The 23,116-nt window shown below is 35.0% G+C and overlaps 1 protein-coding gene across 1 annotated transcript; it reads right to left on the bottom strand.

The window, feature by feature from the left end:
• Window positions 1–3,734: 3,734 nt before the first annotated feature.
• LOC130740124 (phosphoenolpyruvate carboxykinase (ATP) 1-like) lies at window positions 3,735–10,371 on the bottom strand. Its single transcript, XM_057592631.1, has 13 exons — window positions 10,217–10,371; window positions 9,818–10,059; window positions 9,071–9,252; window positions 8,660–8,813; window positions 8,466–8,550; window positions 6,578–6,678; window positions 6,037–6,335; window positions 5,665–5,838; window positions 5,499–5,564; window positions 4,829–5,007; window positions 4,562–4,731; window positions 4,207–4,375; window positions 3,735–4,114 (listed from the first exon to the last, which is right to left on the bottom strand). Exons 2-13 carry the CDS (start codon window positions 10,045–10,047, stop codon window positions 3,968–3,970), a joined length of 1,956 nt encoding a protein of 651 aa, XP_057448614.1. The 5' UTR covers window positions 10,048–10,059; window positions 10,217–10,371; the 3' UTR covers window positions 3,735–3,967.
• Window positions 10,372–23,116: the final 12,745 nt, after the last annotated feature.

The following is a 23,116-nucleotide window of genomic DNA, read 5'->3' as shown; positions in this document are numbered from 1 at the left end:
GTAGTGAACAGTTAGTTAAAGATAGAAGTTGGTCAGATTGTCGACAGAGACATGTAGTTTAACCTACATCAGACTTAGGTCAAACTATACCAAATTAATTAATTGATTAGACTTAATATTTTTCAAAAATCTATTTAGTTAGAAAGGTTAGGCTAAACAAATTAAAAAGTTTTTAATGTTTAATAAATTGACATATTTAAATAAGTATAATGATATAAGTCCATTTTATTATATTTATAGATTTAGGCCCAGTTTGGAAGAGCTTATTTGAGCTTATCTGACAGCATAAGCTCTTATGTCAGTGTTTGTGAGAGCTTATGCAAACAGCTTATGGTCTGCCATAAGCTATTTCAGCTTATTTTCATAAGCTACTCAGGACAGCTTATTTTTAATTTATTTCAATAAAATTTTACAAATAGCTTATGAATAAGCGCTTATGTCATAAGCGCTTATGACCATAAACGCTTAATTAAGCTGTTTTTCCAAACGGGACCTTAAGCATTTTTGCCGACATAATGACTTAAGCTTATAAGTTTACTTAAAAAATTTGCTTCAAACTTATTTAAATATGTCATTATGAGATATATTTTTTGACTAGTTAGGAGTGACCTAACCACTATTTTGCGACTCTTCTACTATGTGAGTAACACCAGAATCAAGTAAGTGACTCCTCTACTTGGCGAGTGACATCGCCATGTGGTGAACGACTCCTAAATTTGGCGAGTCATTGATCGTGATCTCCTCATCTTGTGGCGACCTCATTTTTATGTGGGTGATAATGCCCTGTTTTGTGCATTCATTATATCTTTGGTGATTCATGCATTATTGACAATTTTAGGGGGTCATGTACCTTCTTGAGTGTGTTATATTTATTTGGGTTATTTTTCGTCAAATTTGTTTTTTTTACAAGCCAAGTTTTGCATTAAAAAATAGTATAATGAGTACTTCAACCCTTAATACAAAGAGAAAAAAAACAAACACAACCAAAACAACAGGAAAAAAAAAACAAAAAAAAAACTAACTCAAACTCAAACAAAAATCCTACAAGCCCCAAACCCAATGTATCTAAACTAGATTGAAAGCACACCCTGCTGTACAATACACGCAGACCACAATGAGGAGGTTCACTTGAATACCATAGACGACTGGTTTTTTACTCTGATTGAAAGAAGATCTAAAATCTATTTCATACATTATTTCACTCAACATGAACAATTTTAAAATAACAGTCCGGATCTTAGAAATTCAACACAACCTCACTTATTATCACATTATCTATTAAAATATGTATAATCATGTTTATCTATTCATAAATAATTATATTTTAAGGTATTTTACTATAGTATCCTATAAGCTTGTTGACAAATTTACGTAGTGATTTTGATGGGTTACTTAGTCTTCTTATAATGGAACAAACTTTTATATTGGCTAACAGGTCGGACCATACTTTTAAAAAGGTCAAACTAAGCTTGGAAAAAAGCATATGACAGGCAACAAGTCAGATTCATGTTTTGAATTTTTTGAAGCATGTCAGACCTATTTATGCAAAACTCGGTCCGACCTAGCCTATTTTCACCTCTAGGTTGGGGCTCACCATTGAGTATTCACAAAAGTTGGAATCACCATCAACCACTTACTTAAGGGACGAAATGTTGTTCATTAAACTATTTGTAACGAACCAAACTACTACATCAACCAACTTGGTTAAGTGAATTGTTATTTGTTAGGAACCATTTGCATAAGAATTCATTAAGCTAGAAATATTATAATCAATTAGATCTATATCAATGTTATTTTGTAAAGGATTTTATACATTCACCTACAACTTTCTTTTCTATCTTGTTAGCCATTTTACAAGGGTTGTGTATTGTTTGGGATCAGGATCATAAACATGTTATTTGTCATACGGATTCCATGGTGGCGCTGTCTTTGATTACCTGGGAGATTTAGTTCCATCGCACTTATGCGTCACTGATGTATGATATTAAGGATTTATGTATAGAGATTGTTTGATTTTGCTTAGCCACACGTTAAGAGACGTGAACGGTTGTGCGAATTTTCTAATCAAGTTCAATAAGCTCTATAACCGTCTTTTAGTTTTTAGGTGTGGGGCTAGATATAATTGAACAATTTGGTAAGCCTTATAGTCACGACGCTCATCTTACAATGAAAAGCAGGTTTATTCCGCAGTAAACCAAAACGAGTAAGCGAGATAGGGTGAGAGTGAAAGTAATTGGATCGAAATGAGCATCTCCTTCACCTCCCCCTACCAGAATAGATATGCGAAGGCATTTCCTTCAAAAGGAGATCGAGAAAATAAAGCTAGGAATGTCTCATCTGCTTCATGCTAATGCTATGAGCGCCTCTTTAAGAACTTGATTAGCTTAGCAATTTTTAAAAGTCATACTAAGCAAATCCAATTAAATATAATCAATTTAAAATTTATTTACTGATAAACAAGTTCGAATTTTATTTTATCTCCGACTCGAACTCACACAAGTCCATGAACATTCTGTCTCTTTCAACCAACCATTTTGTCCAAAATAAGAGTCTCTTTAGTTACTCACATTTTTTCAATTTTTGTTAACAATAAGTGTACTAACATGATTCGTAACACGTGCCATCATGTTTGTGTAATTTTTCGTTAAATAAAAGTGTACTTTTTTAACTAATAAAATTGTTGTTAAAGAAATACTGATAAAAGTATACTTTTATATTTGAAAAAGTGTGTGAAAAAATATGATTTAAATATTGGCTTAATAGCTCCATAGGCCCCTGAAATTGTACCCCGTATGAAAATAAGTCCCTGAATTTTTTTTTCCGATTCCCGGTCCCTAGAAAAATTTGTTTGATCAAAATAAGTCCCTGAGCGTGTATACGCCGGAGAAGACGGTGGTTGACGACGGCGGTCATGGCGGCGCTGCGACCAGGGTGTTGGGCCGGCTTCGTCTCGTCCTCAGGAACTCAGTGGTGGTGGTCTCGTGGGCTGGGTCGTCACAGTTGAAGAGAAAAGGTCAGTTGCAAGTTGATTTCTTCTCGCCGGAATTTATGGAGCTTCTCGGTTTCTTCGTTTTAGCTTTGTTTCTTGCGATTTCTTCGCCCAGATCAGATATATGAAGGTCTGGGAGTGTTTTAAACATGTTATTTCATGGTTTGTGGAAACAATGAGGAGGCAACCACTGTCTTCTCCGGCGTATACACGCTCAGGGACTTATTTTGATCAAACAAATTTTTCTAGGGACCCGGAATCGGGAAAAAAAAATTCAGGAACTTATTTTCATACGGGGTACAATTTCAGGGACATCCAGAGTATTTAAGCCTTAAATATTTTCCCATTAAGAAAAAATGTGTTTAGTGTTCATTGGAGTATGAATAGAGTTGTTTCTGTTTCTATTTCACTAAATTATCAATGATTTTTTTTACAGAATTTTCAATGATTAGAGAACACAGTTTAATTTTCTTTCAATATAATTATTTTAATTCATAATTCTAATTCAAGCACTTACATTCAAGTTGAATCATATTTGAGACAATTTCTTCATATGCGCACAACCGAAAATAAAATATATATAAACATAAACTCTTTTTCATAAGCTATCATGAGTAATTTATGAAAATAAGCTCAAAACAGTTTATGGTATATAGGTCTTAAGTTGTTTGCATAAACTCTCTCAAACATTTGCATGAACGCTTATGCTATCAGATAACCTAAAAAAAACTCTCCCAACGGGTGCTTTTTGTAGCATATAATAATAAGAAAATTGAAAAAAACTAAGGAGTTGCCATCGGCTACAAGTGAAGCAAAATGTAAAACAGATTTATGTGAAGTCTAACACATAAATTACACCCACATGAGAGCTAGAAATATCAATTTGAACCCAACCAATGATATAAAGTTTTTTAAGGCAATATTTATTCTACCATCCGAACAATCCCAGTCACACATGACACAATATATAACATTGCTTCAAAAGTTGGGACCAGCTGCGAGAATCTCTTCTGTGAGGTTGTTGTCACCCTTGCCAATCTTGTAGTTGGTGAAGGTCTCAAAATTGTTCTTGAACAAGCCAGCCAGCTTCAATAGTGTCTCCTGGTAAGCATCTTTGTCTGACCACTGCAATTTCATCAAAAACTCCAACGTTAAAACACCTTGTCAAAGGATAGAAAAACTACAAAAGGTTAAGAACTCTAGTATTTTATACTAACCGTATTCACAGGATCAAGAATTTCTGAAGGAACTCCTTCCACTTCAGTCGGAATCTCAAGTCCAAATATCGGTGTTTTCTGGAACTCTGCCTTCAGGAGGCTTCCAGAGTGAATGGCATCAATAATTTTTCTTGTATATTGTAGTTTGATACGGCTCCCGCTACCATAGCTGCAGTTAGACACAGGAAAGAACAAAGTTAGTTTAATAGCATCTTTGGAACAACTTCTCATTTTCCAGAATCAATTCCAGTGATCAGAAACTACTTCACTCCAGAATTGATTTTAGCTTTAAAATCATAAGTTTTGTAGGGTGAAATAGTAATAGGGTGAAACATGACAGCAACTAAAACTATACCTGCCACCAGACCAACCAGTGTTAACCAGCCACCCAGTAGCACCATGTTGCTCCATCTTTTCAGCAAGCATTGCAGCATACTTTGTAGGGTGTAGCATTATAAATGCTGCACCAAAACAAGCTGAAAATGTTGCCTGTGGCTCCTTTATACCATCCTCTGTGCCAGCCACCTACAATTATGAAATATTCAAAAGAGGATGAGAATTCCAAAAGAACCAACATTAGTAAAATTATAAACTTGGGAGGGTAGTTACTGTGAAACATTACCAAAGCAGTATATCCACTGATGAAATGATACATGGTCTGCGCCAGGTTTAGCTTACTAACGGGTGGGAGCACACCGAATGCGTCACATGCCAAAAGTATGACATTCGTTGGGTGAGGGCCAACACATGGTAACTTGGCATTTGGAATGTACTCAATCGGATAAGCTGCGCGAGTATTTTCTGCAATAAAAAATCATCAAGTATATAATTATCAGCAGGGGTTTCTTGTAATGGATGATCACAAACTAGGTCTACATGATGCACCCCATTAATCTACATTAATCATGGTCCACCTTCATCCTGAAAGACTAAATGATATTCAAATCAAAATTCATGAATCAGCAGCTGGAAGGTTTGACAATAGAGTTTTGACTTGTTTTTATGTCAAATGGTTGTTTCTTTATTCAAATCCACCCTTATCCCTTACTGAATAATGGGAGGTTTATATATTAAAAGTGACCTCTCACAATAATAGATTAATTGTTGCTTATCAAGATCATTTTGCAAGGACGTACGGTACGGAGTCAACCGTTCATTGGCAAGACCAAGTCACAGCTTAGTCCCTCTTGCTGTCAGCTACTAAGCAAATAATTTAATTGAAAACATCCAACTCATTACACAATCAGAATTGGGGTCAACCACTAAACAAGAGAAAAAAAACCATTTGTTACCTGTAACTGACTTGTCAGAGTAATCAACCTCTCGAGTATGCTCATCAAACACCACGTTTTCCAACACTGGCAAATCAAGTGAAAGAAAAAAGAAATTCAACATACATTTCTTAATAGGAAGAGATCAAATCAAATAAATTAAAATTAGTCAAAGATAAATGAATACCTGTACCAAACCTAATTGCATTCCAGATGTCAGGCTCTTTCTCCCGTGAGAGATCAATGCATTTTGCATAGCAACCACCTTCAATGTTGGAGACACCCTTATCACTCCAACAGTGTTCATCATCTCCAATTAAATACCTATTGTGGTCAGTAGAGAGAGTGGTCTTTCCAGTACCTAAAACAAAATCAAAGAAGAAGAAAAAGAAAAGGGATCCATTAGGAAAATGAAGACACAAGCCAGAACTAATTTCCATGGCTAAGTACATCCAGGAGAATTGAGTATGGCCACACATAGGGAGTAAAGAGGGGAAGGAAGGAACATATCAGGGGCAGCTGCACATGATTTCGATTTGATCCGATGCTAATACTATACCTGAGAGTCCAAAGAAGAGTGCAACATCCCCATCTTTTCCCATATTGCAGCCCGAGTGCAAGGAGAGGATTTTGCGCTTAGGCATGAGATAATGCATAACACCAAAAAGACCTTTCTTCATTTCCCCGGCGTACTGTGTGCCGAGGATGACCATTTCCCTCCTAGCGAGATTAAGATCTACGCTAGTGGAGGATGTCATGTAGTGAGTAAAACGATTACACGGGAACTGTCCAGCATTGTAAATAGTGAAGTCCGGAGTACCAAAATTCTCCAGCTCTTCAGGAGTGGGTCGGATGCACCTGTCATCCACCCAGTTATCCACTTTGTACACTAATCTAAACTAATCACACACATTTTATGGGGGGAACACCTTTTCCTCAAGGGATGTATCATGTATGTATATGTTATGCACAATATATGTGTATGAATGTAAATTGAGGCTATCAACGATAGGGCACTTATCTGGCATGGCTTATACCTTTTTTGTCTGGAAGGAACAAGAGAGAAACAAGTAGTAAATTGTTTTCTAGTTTTGACTTACATGTTGTGCATGAACAAGGAATGGTAAGCTCTTGCAGCTACAATCCTGACTTTGATTCTGTTCTCTGGATCCCAATTCAAGAATTGGTCATTGACGAAGACCTGCAAATTGCAAAACATTTAGTATTACTATTACTTTGAACATTACTTGTTGGAACTTCCATCCAGATCAGATTAGATATGATATTATCAGATTGTTTAAACAAAGAACTGATAGCTCAGAAACTCTCATCTACATCAGGGCTTATCAGGGCAGGGCAGGATGATTCAGATGGATACAGTCATGCCAATTCAGTCATCATAAATACTTGTTTTTTAACATTAGTTTAACATAGTATAAATTTGATTCTTTCAAAAACTTCATTGCAGAAGTGATTGTTTTGGTCAAATTTATTAAAGTTATCAACTGGATAATTCAAACCTATCCAACTGGATTGGATTAGTTGGAATTAAAAAGAAGAGCTCATTGGAATTCAAATAAATTTAGTCAACTAATTTAACTTTATCCAAAACCAAACTAACCCAACTCAGCACCCCTCTAATTATAAAAATGAAGTAAATTACAAGTTCTCTTTGGATGTCAAAATTAAAGTCGTAATACTCCATCAAAATAAAAATTGAGGTGACAATTTACTACTATTTAAAAGATGGGGATTTTTTCAGTGGTGTGTGATTTTTTAATTGAAATGAGAGGCAGACAATGAAGAAATTGTAGTGTTTCGTGGGGGCGGATAGAATTACTGACAGGAATGAACAGCTAGATGCTTTACTAACGGAGGAAATCAATTAACTCGCGGGAATTTGGTTTGGCACCCCACCTATTGGGTTTCGCACCCCACTTTATTAAAAACGGGAATTTAAATTCCGATTTTAATACGAAAAAAACGGAAATTAAAAAACCGTTATGTATTTTAGCATATGTGGCACATTTTCAACCGTTCATTGCATATAAAAAACAAATCGGAATTTTAAATTCCGTTTTGAAAACGGAAATTAAATTTCCGTATTGAATACATGGGGTGCCAAACCCAATAGGTGGGGTGCCAAACCCAAAATCCTTAACTCGCTCAAAAGTCACAACACACACATAAAAAGACAGGGCACAACAGAGCACACCACCAAAGGCATTGGTGCTCTATACTGTGAATGGAAAAGCATATATCCTAATTCCTTCCTTCATGAAACCTGCGGCTGAGGAATAATGATTTCCTGACCAAACACCCAGAACCAACATGGAACCACGTACATCTTCTATCTCTTTAACAGGATGATGAAAAAAACAAAACATATCCATATCCTATCCATGCTAAATACAAAGCAAATTGATTCCAAGCAAATGACACACGCACACACTGCGACAGTGTCGTGTTACCAAAGAGATCAGAAGATTTTTCACCCACTTGGACAAAACGACAACACACGCACCATCCCCATGTCACCAGAGTAATGATATATACACACCTCCTTATTTATACACTTCATTTTCACCTATTTTTATTTCTATCTCTCTCCTCTTATCATCTATCACATCTTATATTTTCTCTCTCTTACTTTTTCTTTTCTTTCTATCTCTCTCCTCATCCACCTCTATCCACCTCATTTAGAGGTGTGAACAAATAATTATTGCATGTCACCATCTTATCAGCCTAGGATTATTAGATACACTCATTATCATAGACTTTTAGTTAAAAATCTTAATAAATATTTTAATTTTTTATACAAAAAGTGCATTACCTCAACTTTTTGTTAACCATAGAAAATAAGATTTATTTATTTATTTTCGGACGGTATTTGACAGCAGCTAGAAACTATAAGATTAATTCTCTCGAGGCTCATAAATCATATTAAAAAGAAAGAATATTGATATGATGAAAGAAGAGAATATATACCTTGTCCAAAGAGTTCAAGTAATCAACAGCTCTTTCTCTGTTCACCAAGAATGTTTGTTCATCCATCTCAATGTTAGGGGAACCCCTGCATAGTTTTTAGCAATACCACCATAAGCACAGATAAATACAAAAATTGAAAAAAAACAAGTCAAAAAAAAATTTAATTGATCATACGTAAGAAAATTTGTACTTACTTTCCCCACCAAAGATCATCTTCAGTAACAGCATCCCTAACGACACGCTTGTCTCTAGGAGAACGACCCGTCTTAGCACCAGAAAGCGTTGCCAACGCCCCTGTCGAGGTCACGAACGATCCTTTCTCATACCTGATCGCCTGCTCATAAAGCTCTGCACCAAATCCAAAACCACCACACAAAAACCACATGAATTCTGGTAAATTCCATTTTGATGATCTCATTAAGTAACGGTTTGGTTTTCAGTTTGAAAGTGTTTTAAACAAAGTAAGTCCAAAGCCGCTTTCACATTAGGATATTAGAATGTGTGATCTCGAATTCCAATCCTTCAAACAGACATCTAAACTGAATACCGGACACAGCCTTAATCAATGATCAATTAGATACAAAATCATAAATTAAAAGAGTTACCAGCTGGGGAGAGATTGTAGAGAACATGGGTGAATTTGAGAGCACTGTCACTGACGGCAATGGTGGGAGCAATGTGATGGTGCGACACTTGATGAATAGTCTTCGGGTTTTCCAACTTCTTAGCCGGGTCTCCCTTCACCACTTTCGGTCCAGTTTCTCTCGTCAGTGACGCCAACGACGCACTGTGTTCAACCAAATCGTGGTTACTTACACAGTTATCAACAAAATAATTTAATTCATGATAAATTTCTTTAAAATATGAATTAAATTGAATTTAAAGTTCTTGCATGCATCTGCTAACGTGTAGTTGTCTAAGAAGATATATCATCAAACCATTTTACACCGTTCGATCCATCTCACTTACTTAGTCAAGCGTCACATATACACATACATAACACGTGGGTCTAGTGGGCCCCACAACCTTTTTCTGTTCACTTTCTTTCAAAAAAACGGATTTTCATCTTGTCTTGACTAATTCATTTCCATCCATTATATATAATGTTTATATTTTATTTTTTTCATGGGAAAATAAATTTTTTGTTTAGGTTAATATAATGTGTATTTAGGTATCAAAATTTTAAAACAATTCATATCGCTAGTTTTTTTTCCCATAGTGTAGGATGTTTTATCTTTGTAGAAATCCTGTTCAAAAAAAATCTTTGTAGAAATCGATCGATCCGTTCACATGCAGCATGTCCACCAGCTCCTACCAAATGTGCCGGAAAAATGAAAAGACACGTGGATTACCTGATGGATTGAAGTTGTTGTTGCTGGCGTTCAGGATCGGAGGTGAAAGGAGTTTGAGTCCCGGAGATCGGTGTGCCGGGAGCAGATTTCTTCTTCTGCAGCGAGTGAAGCTCGTCAATGGTGTTAGCTTTCACGGTCGGAACGCTGTCGTCGTGACAAATCCCGTTCTTCTGAGTATGAATAGACGGAAGCCCATTCGTCGCAATCCCGTTTCCATTCTCTTCTCCCATCTTTTCTTTTCTCTGCAAAAACACATGAAATGAAATGAATCAATGTAATTTACACGTAAAAAAATGTGAAGCAAATGAAACAAGAGCTAGCTAGCTTCGTTTAAGATTAAAGAAACGGTTACGATAATTGGTAATTAAAGTTCATGCATGGATCAAAGGAATTACGAACCAGAAGAATTGCCGCTAATTGCTAGCTGCTAGGGAAATGAAGAAGAAATGAAATGAATCGAAGGTGGGTGGTGTTTGTTTTGAGTTATACGGGGAAGACTAAATGGTGATGAGAGATTTGCGATGGTGCGATTCGGTTTTATAGGGACGTCCAAAGTTAAATGGAGTAAAAGGCTTAACCGTGGTTAAATGTAACCATGGTTAAATCCTATCCCTTGCACACTCAGCGGTCAAGCCTCTTAAGGAGAAAAATTCATAGGGACTCCTTATATTGGGGACGCACTAAAAGAAACATTTATGAAGGGAAACTGATCCTCTGCTTCTCTTATCCACAGTACCAAACACTCGTTTTGCCACATAATATGTGATTTTGTTTTTCGAAAAGTGGAAAGTTTTTTTGGCTTAAATATTAAAAAGTGTCAAGTTATTTAATTATGATTTATCCAACCTAAGGGTTTGGTGGACATATATATGATATGATAGTGCTATTTTATCTTGTTGCAATCCATTGTTTGTTTCGCAAGCGGGATATGATATATAATACAATCATGTTCTTATCATATCTTGTCCATCATGTATAAATTTTATGTTGAGAAGGAGCTGAGTTAGAATTTATCCTAACAATATAAGATAACAACTTTTCATTCTTTTTCAGTACCATAACCCGAACTAAATTATAATTTATTACTTATAAATGAAAAATATCAATTTTAATAATTTATGATGATAAAAATATAATCTAGTTATTCAAAAACACTAAAATAGACTACTCACTTATACATATAGATATTCATAATAAATATGGATTAAGTTTCTCGCATTATAAGCAACTTAAAACTATTTATGTACTTATATAATTATTTATAATTTAAATATTGACTGATTTTAAAAATGAAAGAACATTAATAAAAAAATTATTTTATTATTTATCACATGCTACTATTATATTACAATCAATTGGCTATTTATATATTTTAAATTTAAATAGACCAATTACTAAAAATTAATTTATTATAATTAATATTTAAACATATAAAAACTCATTTATATAAATTAAAAAACAAAATAATAATTACTTTCAAAAATTATTAATTTAGAAAAAATAAATCTTTCAAATATTTTATTTATTGTTTATATTATATCTTATCATCTATCATGTTCACCTCAAATATAATATATATGGTATAAGAGTCTATCCCGCTTTTATCATATTCTGACCATCAAACGGACCCATAATAGATTATAGAAAAAAAACATAAAGTCAAAAACTTTATCAAATGAAAAACATTTTTAAATAAAATGTTGTATTAAATATTTTGTAGGATAAAGTTTGACTTTAGTTCTCATAAAATTATTATTAATTTTATTTTAGTAATTAATTTTTAAATTATTTCAGGTTTATCCTTATTTGTTAAATTAATCTCAATTTAATCCCTCCCCGAAAAAAATTCTCAATTTAATCCTAATATGTTTCTTTATTACTTATTGAGGAATTTAGTAAATCAACATATGGTTTAAGATCGTTTCAAAAAGCAACATGTGTTTTAGATAACTCTAATTGACAAGTGATGAGGTGTCAATGTGTCATGAACATAGTTTAGTTCCATATTTTTTATAATGTTTGGTTCATCCTAATGACGAAATTTAAACTATTCCATAAACTAAACGTGTAAACGGTGCAGAATTTTCAGAATCAAATATATTAACAAAATTATGTACATTGAATATTTACTTTATTCTGTTTTTTTTTAGTAACAACTTCCAAAATTTTATTTTACTCATGTACAATGTAACATATGATAAAAAAAATCATTTTTATAGTTATAAATATTAATTGAATAACTATTGCAAAAAACAATTAATTGAATAACGTTCAAAAAAATATATTAATTTAATAACTCTTTCCAAAAGTGAGAATTTTTCTTTGGTTGGCGTTCCACGATGCTCTTCATGTAAATTCGAACAGGTTTAAATGCGAGTTGACGACGTTTGAAGCTTGTACCCGATGCTTGCACGACAAGGAGGATTGCTTCCATTGCCTTCGGAACTGCCCCTGTTCCAAAGAGTTATGGGTTAGACTCGGGGCTTGGACCTGGAGGAACTTCATGATGATGAATTTAAGCAATTGGATTGTGTCTTAAGCCGCGACGCCAACGCAGTAAAGTTTGTTGCCGACTTGTGGAGCCACTACTAGAAATTCGCTGTTTAGCGACGGATTTAGCGACAAAAATATTTCAGTCACTAATAGCGACCGACTTTGCGACGGAATCCATGATATTTTGGTCAAACTCCAAGTTTGACTTACTAGCGACCGATTTAGCGACTGAAATATTAGCGACCGAAATTTCCGTCACTAAAAAGTAAAATAAACATAATAAAGTAAAGTAGTGACTGAATTAGCGACGGATTATTTAGCGACCGACATATCCGTCGCTAGTAGCGACCGATTTACCAACGAAAATATTAGCGACTGAAATTTCCGTCGCTAAAGAAGTAGAATAAAAATAACAATGCAAAGTTGAGACCGATTTAGCGACCGAAATGATAGCGACCGAAACTTTCGTCGCTAAAACGTAGAATAAAAATACCAATGCAAAGTAGCGACCAATTTAGCGACCGGAATTTCCGTCGCTAAGAAGTAGAATTAAAATACCAAGCAAAATAGCGACCGATTTAGCGACGGATATGTTAGCGACCGCTATATCCGTCGCTATTCTATGAAAAACATAAACTTAAGTGTGTTAAAACTCTGAAACCCAATCTAATTCCCAAACACCTCTCGATTCTCTCTCACACGAAACCCTACCGCCACTGCAACGAGCTCGACCTTGTGGAGGAGATCGTCGTCGCTCCTACCGATCTCGAACTCACTCCTCTCTTTGATTTCACACCTCCGTCAAGACATCTATGTTCGCGACCACCATACTCTCCGTGGCATCGTCCTTCGTCTTGTCGTTCTCCGTGGCGTCGTCTCCCATCGTACCACTGCTCTACATCACGCCGTTCTCTATCATGTCGTTACCGTTCTCCGTCGTTGTATCTTGTATGCATTTTTTGCTCTCTCTCTCTCTATCTCTCGCTCTCTGACAGGTTCTCTTTATTTCTTTGTTAGGGTTTCAAGTGAGCAATGTTGAAGATGCTCCGAGTGAGGGCAAGTTTGGCACGTCTCCTTCAATCTGGGTCTTTACTACTTTATTTGTGTGATCATATTCTTTTTTTGAGAGGTAATTTTTCACTTTCAGCAATGTTTTATATACTTATTTACACAAGATCTGTTGTTAAATGTTTGAGTTTGTTGAATGGGCTTCTAATTGAATTTAGTGATTAAAGTAATTGAGGCTTTGGCTTACTATTTTCCAACTGGTTAAGACTCAAGTTTGTTTTTTCAGCTTTGTTGTAATCTTTTCAAGGTTAAAGAAAATGGCATCCCCTGGAATAGTACATGAACCCCTGCCTTTCATTTTTTTTAGTTTTCATGTAAAAAGAGAAGAAGAAAAAAGCATGACGTGGATTCATGCATAGACTATTGACCTCTACAAGTTTTCTGGAGGAATATGCTTCTGATTCGAGGCCCCAGAGTAAGAGAGCTGCCCAATTAAGATAAGTTGGGATATGCGGTTATGAGAAGTTTGTATTAGCTTTAACTTATGGTAGTATTGCAACTGATATAAGTACTTAATTTAGCTCGGCATTTGTCTCTTGAAACTTTTGTTTCGGTGCATGGGATATCTCGAGTTTCCATAAGTCTCACTACCCTTCTTTAGTTTGGCTTCACTCCTACATTTCCACTATTGATAGCACATTGAGAATTTGGAAAGCTCCTTAATTTAGCAATGTATTGTCTAACTGACATGTTTCCTTATTGTAATAGAAGAAACCCCAATTCTTATGTGTATTTTAGTACTCCGGGAAGTATTTGCCCAACGATTGCGTTATAAACACTTCCCTAGGTGACTGATTGCTACTAGCTAGTCTCTAATATCTCCAAGTGCAAGTAGTACAAGTTCACTTTTGAGTTTTTATTTGTCTATCCCATAGTTTTAGATATTTTCTCAATCTCCTTTAACCACAATTTTGTTGCTTTAGGATCAGATGGTTTATGCACTCTTCCGATGGCTTGAGTGGTGGCAGTAGCCATGTCCCTTGCAATAATTAATGAAGCATATATACTTGTTTTTATATTCAGGTTCAGAGAATGGGACATTGGGCTGGGATTTGAGGGTTCATATAGCTCTTTAGGTGTAGCAAGAGACATTGAGTATCTTCATGATGGGGTAAGGTACAATGTGATCTGCACTGAGATAATTCTGTTGTCTTCATCTAGTAATGATTGTATATGTTGTCAATTCAGGAAGTTCCTCCTGTAATCCATCGAGATATCAAATCTTCCAATATTCTTTTGGATCAGTCCATACGAGCTGGTAAGCTCTCTCCCTCTACTAGCCTTACTAAAGATATTGGATTTGATAATATTTTATTTGGGTGATATTTCATATGGAGTGGTATCTCATTAATTACAAGGGACAAGCAAGATCTGTTGGAAAGGAAGATATTAGAGCAATTACAAGGGACGCTCTTCGGTAATTGATTGAAACTTCAATGATTAGTTTCGGTGTGCTCATACTTGAAATTATACTGGAAATAACTTTTTTTAGCAGTATATAAAATTTGTTCTTCTGCCATGTATCAGTCGCTGAAGCTTCTATTAGATTTGTTGTTTCAGTATCTTCACAATATACAAGTAGAGAAACTCCTGCCATTTTTGTAGTAGTGTTTCTAATTTCTAGTTTCTAGTAAACTTAAGGTGAACCTGCCCTGCCACCCACTAATTTTGGACTTAAACTACTTATCTATTGCTAGTTTCTAATTATTTTGATAAGCACTAACTTAGTGAGTTTGGTTAAAAGGAAAAATAGGGGACCATGCATATAGTCTTCAATGTTGAGATAAGTTCTATTTTTCCTCTAAACTATGCCTCTTTTTTGATATAATACTGCTTGTGTTTACAGGTTTTGGGTGGATGAGAGTATGAATGCAACAACCACCAAGGCCAACCACAAATCAAGAGGAGTCAGAGACTTGGGAGGATCTTGAAGAATTATTAAAACTTTACCACACTTTGTTTCTATGTTTAATGTAATAGACTATTTTGCAACTACTAGACTAGTTTAAGTAGTGCATGGTATACTTTTTGTGATGATTCGGTGATGAAGGTGGATATATTAAAATTGAGTGTTTTATTGTTTCCAAACATTTTGATGATTTTGGTTATTACAGGTTTGATGTGAAATTCATATTTCTGTCAAAAAAAAAATCCGTCGCAATAATTGATTAATTTTATATCTATTTCCATCACTGAACTCATCACTAACTTCCTGAACCCGTCGCTAAATCTGTCGCTATATTATGGCTGAAACCGTCGCTAAATCGGTCGCTAAGTCGGTCGCTAAATTTAGCGACGAGTGTTATACCAACCAACGAATTTCAGTCGCTAAATCGGTCGCTAACAGGTTTAGCGACCGATTTAGCCCATTTAGCGACCGATTTGGTCGGTCGCTACAAGACTGTTTTCTAGTAGTGAACGTCTGGAAATGGTGCAACTACATGATTTTGGATCCGCATTCTGGAAGTTGAACAACGCTGCATCATTCATGTGTTGGTTGCTCCGACAACAGTAATGCAATCTCTTATTTCGGCAAGCCAAGCAATGTTATGAACATATAAGCGGTCTCAAAAAGGAATGTGGTCCCCATCACATCAACATGTTGGAAAGGAGAAAGAGCCATAGAGACTCGAAGAAGAAGTGTAATAAATATCTTCAACTTCAACTGCAATAGTAACAAAATCTAAGCATAGTCCAAAAGTAACCTCAGCCATGAGGTACCTTCTCATAAACCCTATGAACTAATTTATGAGTTCATATTCTTGAAGAATTTCTATAATTATTAAAAAGAAAAGAAATGAAGAACGATGAAGTTCATTTTCATTAAAGAGTTGGCATACGAAGGCAATAAAAAACGTGGTCATTCAAATATCAATAGAATTATAGTACATTTCTTTGAGAAGGTGAGTTCACATCTTGACATGAAACTAAAGTTCGATTGATTCATTCACAAATTACCTCGTTAAACTACCCTCATTTTGGAAGCGCCTTTTTTCTTGAAGCGCTTCTCGGAGTGAAACAACGCCACATATTCTCTTGAAGAAGTGTAATCTCCCATTGATTCTTTCGTGAGGTGCTTCTCCATGTTAATCGCCATATATTCTTTATTGAAAGAGAACAAGTTCTTTTACCTTGTCCTTTAAAGAATTTGTGCCTAAAGAGGTCACAATCTCGTTCTGGGAGCATTTAACCTTTAGTTTTGCAACCTTTTGTTTTAAAGCCTTGAGCTCACAGTTCAAGGCTTCCGTTTTTTAGAGCTTCAGCTCTCAATCTCCTCAACCTTATGCTTCAAATTCTTGTTGCCTTTGGCATATTTGAAGACCTTCTTTGCATTCTTAGAGTCCTGCCTTCAAGTTCTTTCCCCTTCCTTCAGGATCTGACAAGGAATTCTCTTCAAATGATGTCTTGTCCTTAACAATCCTAGCATTTTTAGTAACAAGCCAATCTAGAGCTTTTCTCATACAATTTTCTTTATGTTGGGAGAAAGGACTTTTTAGGGCGCGCAGATTCCCTTGACTAGCGACAACTAGAATTGAAATGTTAACAAATGCTCAAATTTTCCTCATGCACATCATTGACGTACGTAGCTAGGGCATTCAGCCTACCACAACCACGTGAAGATCGGATGAGCGCGTTGTTCAATTTATTTATGAACTGTGACTGTTGAGTTAAACTGGTAATGAAGTTCAATAGAAAGTAATATTTTCCAAGCCTGACATAACCAACTCGCATGAAATGCTTGGTGACTAAAAATTACCGAATAAACCGAAACCTATGGCTTTTATATTTTTAGTTTGATTACAGCTCCGTCCAAGATAATTTTAGTTGAGTTGAGGATATCCACTTCTATTAGAGTTGCTTTTCCAAAAAATATTTATTCTCCATACATAAAATTTAATTAAACTCGACGTGATCATTTATGCTTTTACAAAAATCAAACATGTATCACATAACCAATTACCCTTACGGGCAATTGGGCCTTAAGTAACTTATGGTTATATATAATGCTATATAGATGATGCAAAAAGAAAAGTAATGAAGAACATAATAAAGTAAAGATTTACATATCCAGGTGAATGGAGGAGTTTGAAACCGGGGGAGGAGATATGTGGTAGAGGACGCGTCGTGAGTTGTGATTCACTCGCTTTTCTTTTCTTTCCTTTTCATGGTTCGCTTTCAATTCACCCTTAATTCTCGTGACGTTGATGCATGTTCCCATTTTCCACTCAATTACGCTGTTGTCGGTATGGCTAGAATTTGTTCCATACAGGGGAGGTTACATTTACATATCTTCTTGGAGCAATAAACAAACAACTTCCAATAGCTAGCTTAGGTTACACTTTATATGTTCACGGCATGGTGTGAGGGTGAGATAGATAGAGTTCCAAGCTTGGTGGGTGGGTTGGGTTGTCATTTTATTGTTAAAGCTAGCTAGCGTATTGGTTTTAGAAACAGACACTTAAATTAACAATTTCGAGTTGCGCTATAATTCTATATATCATCACCTTAATTTTTTTTTTTGGAATTATCTACTTATAATCCTCTATATGTTTAGTCACTAAATTTAGGTCATTGTGTGAAAGACTTGCTACTTTACAGTAGTATGATAGATTTGAACCCTACTCATTAATTATCATCATCACCAATATGCTTATAAAAAAAGTATATCACCAATAACTATATATATACATATATATATGTATGAAAATTTCTTCTAAACTTTTCACTGTAAAAGACACAAACAAATACATCAGTACCTGGGGCGAGTTAATAGGTACATTGGACTTTGTTACAAGATACTGAATGTGCGTCAATTTGGCTGTAAAGGAATTACTCTATCAAAATGTTTGAGACTTCCAGCTCAAAATAGGACAAAATCCAACATATACAATATCCGCCTAGGGCCTACCGCTCCAAACAAAACAATAATACGCTGCAAGAGTTAAATTAGTCCCTAAAAGTGTTAGACTCTCTTTAGAACTAAGCAGGGGCATAGCTAGGATTTGCACGTCGGGGGGCTATAGATCAAACAAATGATTTATATATGCATGCTTGATAAAATTTAAAAAAATTATAGTAGACAAAAATAATGTAAAATTGCTTTTGTCGACTATCATTTTGCCTTAGCGTGATTTTTATTGTGTATCCAAACATTCACAATTATTAAAAAGAATTTTTTTCCTCGTGAATTCAGAGTATGTTTGGATACGAATCACATTTTTCGTTAAGTATGTTAAGGGAGAAAAATGTACCTTAATATGTTTTTATCTTTTTTAAAAAAGTCATGTAAACGTAATAAAGTATGTTATGAGTGTGAAAACGCAATTAATGAAAATGTAAAAATGTGATACCTTTTCTATTTCACTTTTGTCTTGAAACACAAGAATTACAAAACTTTTCACGTAGAAATCTAATATTTTATACATTTTATCAAATAAAATTTTTTCAATTGATATTTATTATAAATAAAAGAAATATATAATTAGTTTGAGTATAAAAGATACCAACAAAAACTGTGTTTGTTATCTAAAAAAATAATAGAAAATAACACATAATAATTAGTATGAAATATTTATCATAATGATCAATTATGTTAATATTTGAATGTATAAATAACTTAAAACGTCATTTAAAATTCAAGAGTTGTACCTAGTATAATGGTTGTTCACTCTCACAATATTGTTTTGGGATTGGGTTCGACTCCCATTCAATTAGTTGTCAATATTTTTTTTCGTTAAAAAAAACATATAACAGGGAAATCAAGATTCGAACACGGGACTCATTGATTGAAGGCAATAAAGATTACCACTGGACTACCAAGTGACTTTTGATTCTTACTAACTTTTATTTTATATTATTATTTCTATCGGTGCTAGAAATTTTTTTACATAGTATCACTATGAAAATTTAAAATTCCCGGGGGTGCGGAGCACCGGTAAGCCACCCCGGTGGCTCCGCCCCTGGAACTAAGAAATACTCTTGCGGTCTTAAATTATGTAAAATGTTAGTCAAACTAGTCTTTATGGTAAGATGAAACGTCGGTTGCATTTCACACAATCAAGGACAGTTGGAGTATTTTCTTCTTCTATGGACGACCTTGTCAATGTTTAACACTTTTAGGGACCAACTTTGACCATTCACTCAAACAATAGGATCGATAACATGGGCATATTTTAGGAAGCTTGGAATTGGAAGGTTCCTTGTGGTGGGAGGCTTCTAATGTCCACCACTAATTAAATCATGTCCGCTGAAATTTGTATGTACATATAATCAAGGGAAAAAAATTATTACTGGATTATTGAGTTGTTTAGCACATAAGTTAAATCATGAAAAAATAAATTATGACTCCTTAAATGTCATTTTGGGTGTTATTGCATATTCAGAAATAAAAGATCAAATATGCTCTAATTCAGTTGTATCATATTGGGTTAACGCATAACTAAGTAGGCTTTTTTTGGATTGAACATGGCTAGCTCAGCATGATCTTGTAGCCCATATCATAGAGTCCTTGTTCTGTTGACTACGGGTCTACGGCCTGGCCTTTTGTCACCAGTCTATTTGAATGGCCCAATCAATTAAAGTTTCGAACCCACTTGTTCGAAACTTCTATAGGACTATTTGTGGATTTTTTATCAAAGGACTCTGTTTGGTGTACCTAATATAAGGCTAAGCAATTGGGTTTTCATAAATTGTCATAACTTGGACATGACATAATGAATAAATGACCCAATGCTTATATAGCTGATCCCAACCATGTATGTTGAAGATTATATTGGTAACTACTAGTTTTCAATAATCCAATTTTAATATATCCACTTCTGATGGCAGTGACCATATAAGCAAATATATATAACAGTATAGAATTATTTTTACATATTTTAGTATTATTTGTACTCTCATTTTTAAAATTAAAAAAATTAGAGGTGAAAATAGTAAAAGAAACAAAGAAGAGCAAGAAGCAATCACCCAACTAATTTTGAAGGCAATGAAAATATGAAATAGTCATGTGGACCTAAAAAGCAGTGATTAGGTAAAGGCATAACAGATAGGGGATGATGGTGAAAACTTTAAATTATTTTTTAGGTGTAAATTGTGATTTGTAATTTTTGTAAAATAGTCATCAATTACCCAAAAAAAAAACTGCACCTTCTGTTCTTTCTTACATCTATTTATCCCGAAGTTGTCTAAATATGAGAGTAATTTTAATCAATTATAGATGGATCAATAGAATTAAGGTAAGTGACTAACCAATTTTGTAATTTTTTCTTTATTTTCAATTAATATTCTTATTAGTCCACTTGGTGGTTAAATCATTCCATGAGTGCTTTAGACAACCCAATGACAAAGGGGGAAGGGACGCTGTGCTACTCCCAAAGTATTGTACCAAGCTTTTCAATATTATTTTACGTATGTTAAAGATCTAGATAAATTATTGCATGCTTGTCATATTCTTTAAGATAATGTTGGCTCTTAGTTCAAATTTTTGTCTTTGCCACTATGACAAACTTATCTATCCCACTTTACTTTGTATTTTCCTCTCTCTTCCTGTCTCATCCGTTTCATCCATCTCACAAATGACATTTCTCAAACTTGAAAGAAACCTACCTCAAAAAGTAGTCTCTGAAAACACCATCAAATTAAATAGCCTCTCATTATCTCATGATTTTGGATCTCATCAGCTGAACATGATTTGTCTTGTTAAAGTAAAACCGAGTTCGGTTATTTGCTGACGAAGAAATAGCCTATCCCAACACCTGTTATCTATCTGTATGTACCGTCCTCATAGGGAAACAATTTATCATGTGTACGTATAAGCTAAGTAAGAATGTGCCTTTATTTATTGGGATCTACATAATATTAATTAGAAAATTTGAGATGCACAAGAATAAGCACAAATACAAAGTAAAGGCACCCCCACCCACTCATGAGCACCACTTAAAAGGGTCCCAAAAGTGAACGTAAATTAAGGAATTCAATTCCTCAGTATCCCAAAAGGTGAAAGAAACGGCCCCTGCTCCACCCAAAAGATTAATACTCCCTCCGTCCCTAATTATAAGTTAAAGTTGAGACTTATGTTTTGTCACTAAATATAAGCTAAAGTTGTAAAAGCTAATATTTCTTTCCATATTTATCCTTGCATTTATTGGTAGTGGAGCACTATTATTAGCATTATAATGATTAAAAAGTGCTATCTTAAATAGGGGTAGACATGGAAAGTTGTACCTTTTTTTTAAAACCAATGCATCAATTAAAACTTTCTTAATAATCGTGATTTTTACAACTTTAACTTATAATTAGGGACAGAGGGAGTATTATGACTCTGTTGAAAGGGACATCTCCGGTAAAATCTATGGTGTCACCCTTAAAAAGGGGTTCACCCATGCCCTCATTGAAAAAACTTTCATAAAAAGGAGGACACTGAATACCTCTTTAATTTCCACCATTGATATAATATTTATAAAATTGAATGGTTGAGATTGAATCAACAAATTGACCAAAATACCCAACTTCTTCACTTCAAAAAAAAAAAAAAAAAACTCTTCTTCTTTCTTTCTCCCAATCTTGACAACCACCTTCTTCCAATGTCTGGCCTCCTCCGCCCATGATGCCACAACAATGTTGACTACTTCCGCCTCCCACAGCCATCACCCCACCCCCACACCCACACCCCTTTCATGGAGTTCGAAAATCTAACCCAAAACTCGCTCATCAAACACCTCCTATGTTGCTGCGGCGTCGTGTTCGACGTGAGGCTCCACTTAGACGACATTTGCCACCGGTCGAAGATCCGCGACGGCCGTTACAGCGTCTCTCAAGGGTTCCTCACCGAGTGTTACATGCACGGGGCAATCGTGTTCTGATCCGCAGTGAAATCGTCGTTGTGCAGCATGCACAGAGCATGAGTTCGTTCCTTCCTCTTCCTCAACCATTATTCCAGATCTGTGCTTCATTTTTGGTTCACAGAATTTTCCACCTCTGTTCATCCTCTTTCTTTCGCTTAGACATCCAGATCTGTTTTCTTGATGAGTGGGTTTTGCTTTGTTTCACTTTTCAATGTTGTACCATGTACTTGTGGATTATATTCAACGACTGTGGGTTCATAATCAACAAAAATACAACCCAGATTTGTTTTCTTTGTCATCTACTTGTATGGTTCATGTTCAACGACTGTGAGTTATATTTTTGTTGATTTTATTTTGTATTTGTGGCTTTGGGCTTTGGTTCCAATACTCTATGGCTTGGCTAGCCAAGGATTTGAAGAAGATACTACAGATCCTTATTTTACTGCTAAAAGAAGAAACTCAAATCCTTATTTTACTCATAGAAGAAGAAACTACAGGGGAAGAAGACAAAAAATTTAGCAGGCACTTACTGTAGGTTGTAAACCGCCAAAATATTTAAGGGACAAATTTGCAATCTAACATAAAAATTTTGGGGGACACCGGTGCATCCCCTAAAATGGGATACACTGTAGTCTTCACCGACATCTCCCAAGTTTAAAGTTAGTTCATTGTCAATTCCTCATTTCCTTTTTAGTGTTAGTTGGTTCAATTGATTTATGATTGATTACTCTTAAGCATTGTTGCGAGTTTGAGTTTTTTAGATGGGAAAATCTTGTAAAGAGAGCTAGCCTTACATGATGTAGATGTTTTCGCAGCTCAACCATGATTGTCTCAGGGGAAAGATGTAACCAAAAAAAAAAATCTCATTCCCTTTTCTTTATTTCTGGCTTCATAT

This window comes from Lotus japonicus, chromosome 2, assembly GCF_012489685.1.
Source record: "Lotus japonicus ecotype B-129 chromosome 2, LjGifu_v1.2".
Classification (NCBI taxonomy): domain Eukaryota; kingdom Viridiplantae; phylum Streptophyta; class Magnoliopsida; order Fabales; family Fabaceae; genus Lotus; species Lotus japonicus.
Note: the sequence above shows the minus strand (reverse complement) of the source record. Positions and strands in the feature narration are given on the sequence as shown.

Bases quoted from the DNA above. Each gene is read 5' to 3' on its own strand.
- LOC130740124 (XM_057592631.1), bottom strand. From the start codon at position 10,047: ATGGGAGAAGAGAATGGAAACGGGATTGCGACGAATGGGCTTCCGTCT. The intron at 6,336-6,577 runs GTAAGTCAAAAC...GGTGGATGACAG, and splicing joins TCCTTGTTCATGCACAACAT to GTGCATCCGACCCACTCCTG. The intron at 5,839-6,036 runs GTATAGTATTAG...ATTTTGTTTTAG, and splicing joins ACTCTTCTTTGGACTCTCAG to GTACTGGAAAGACCACTCTC.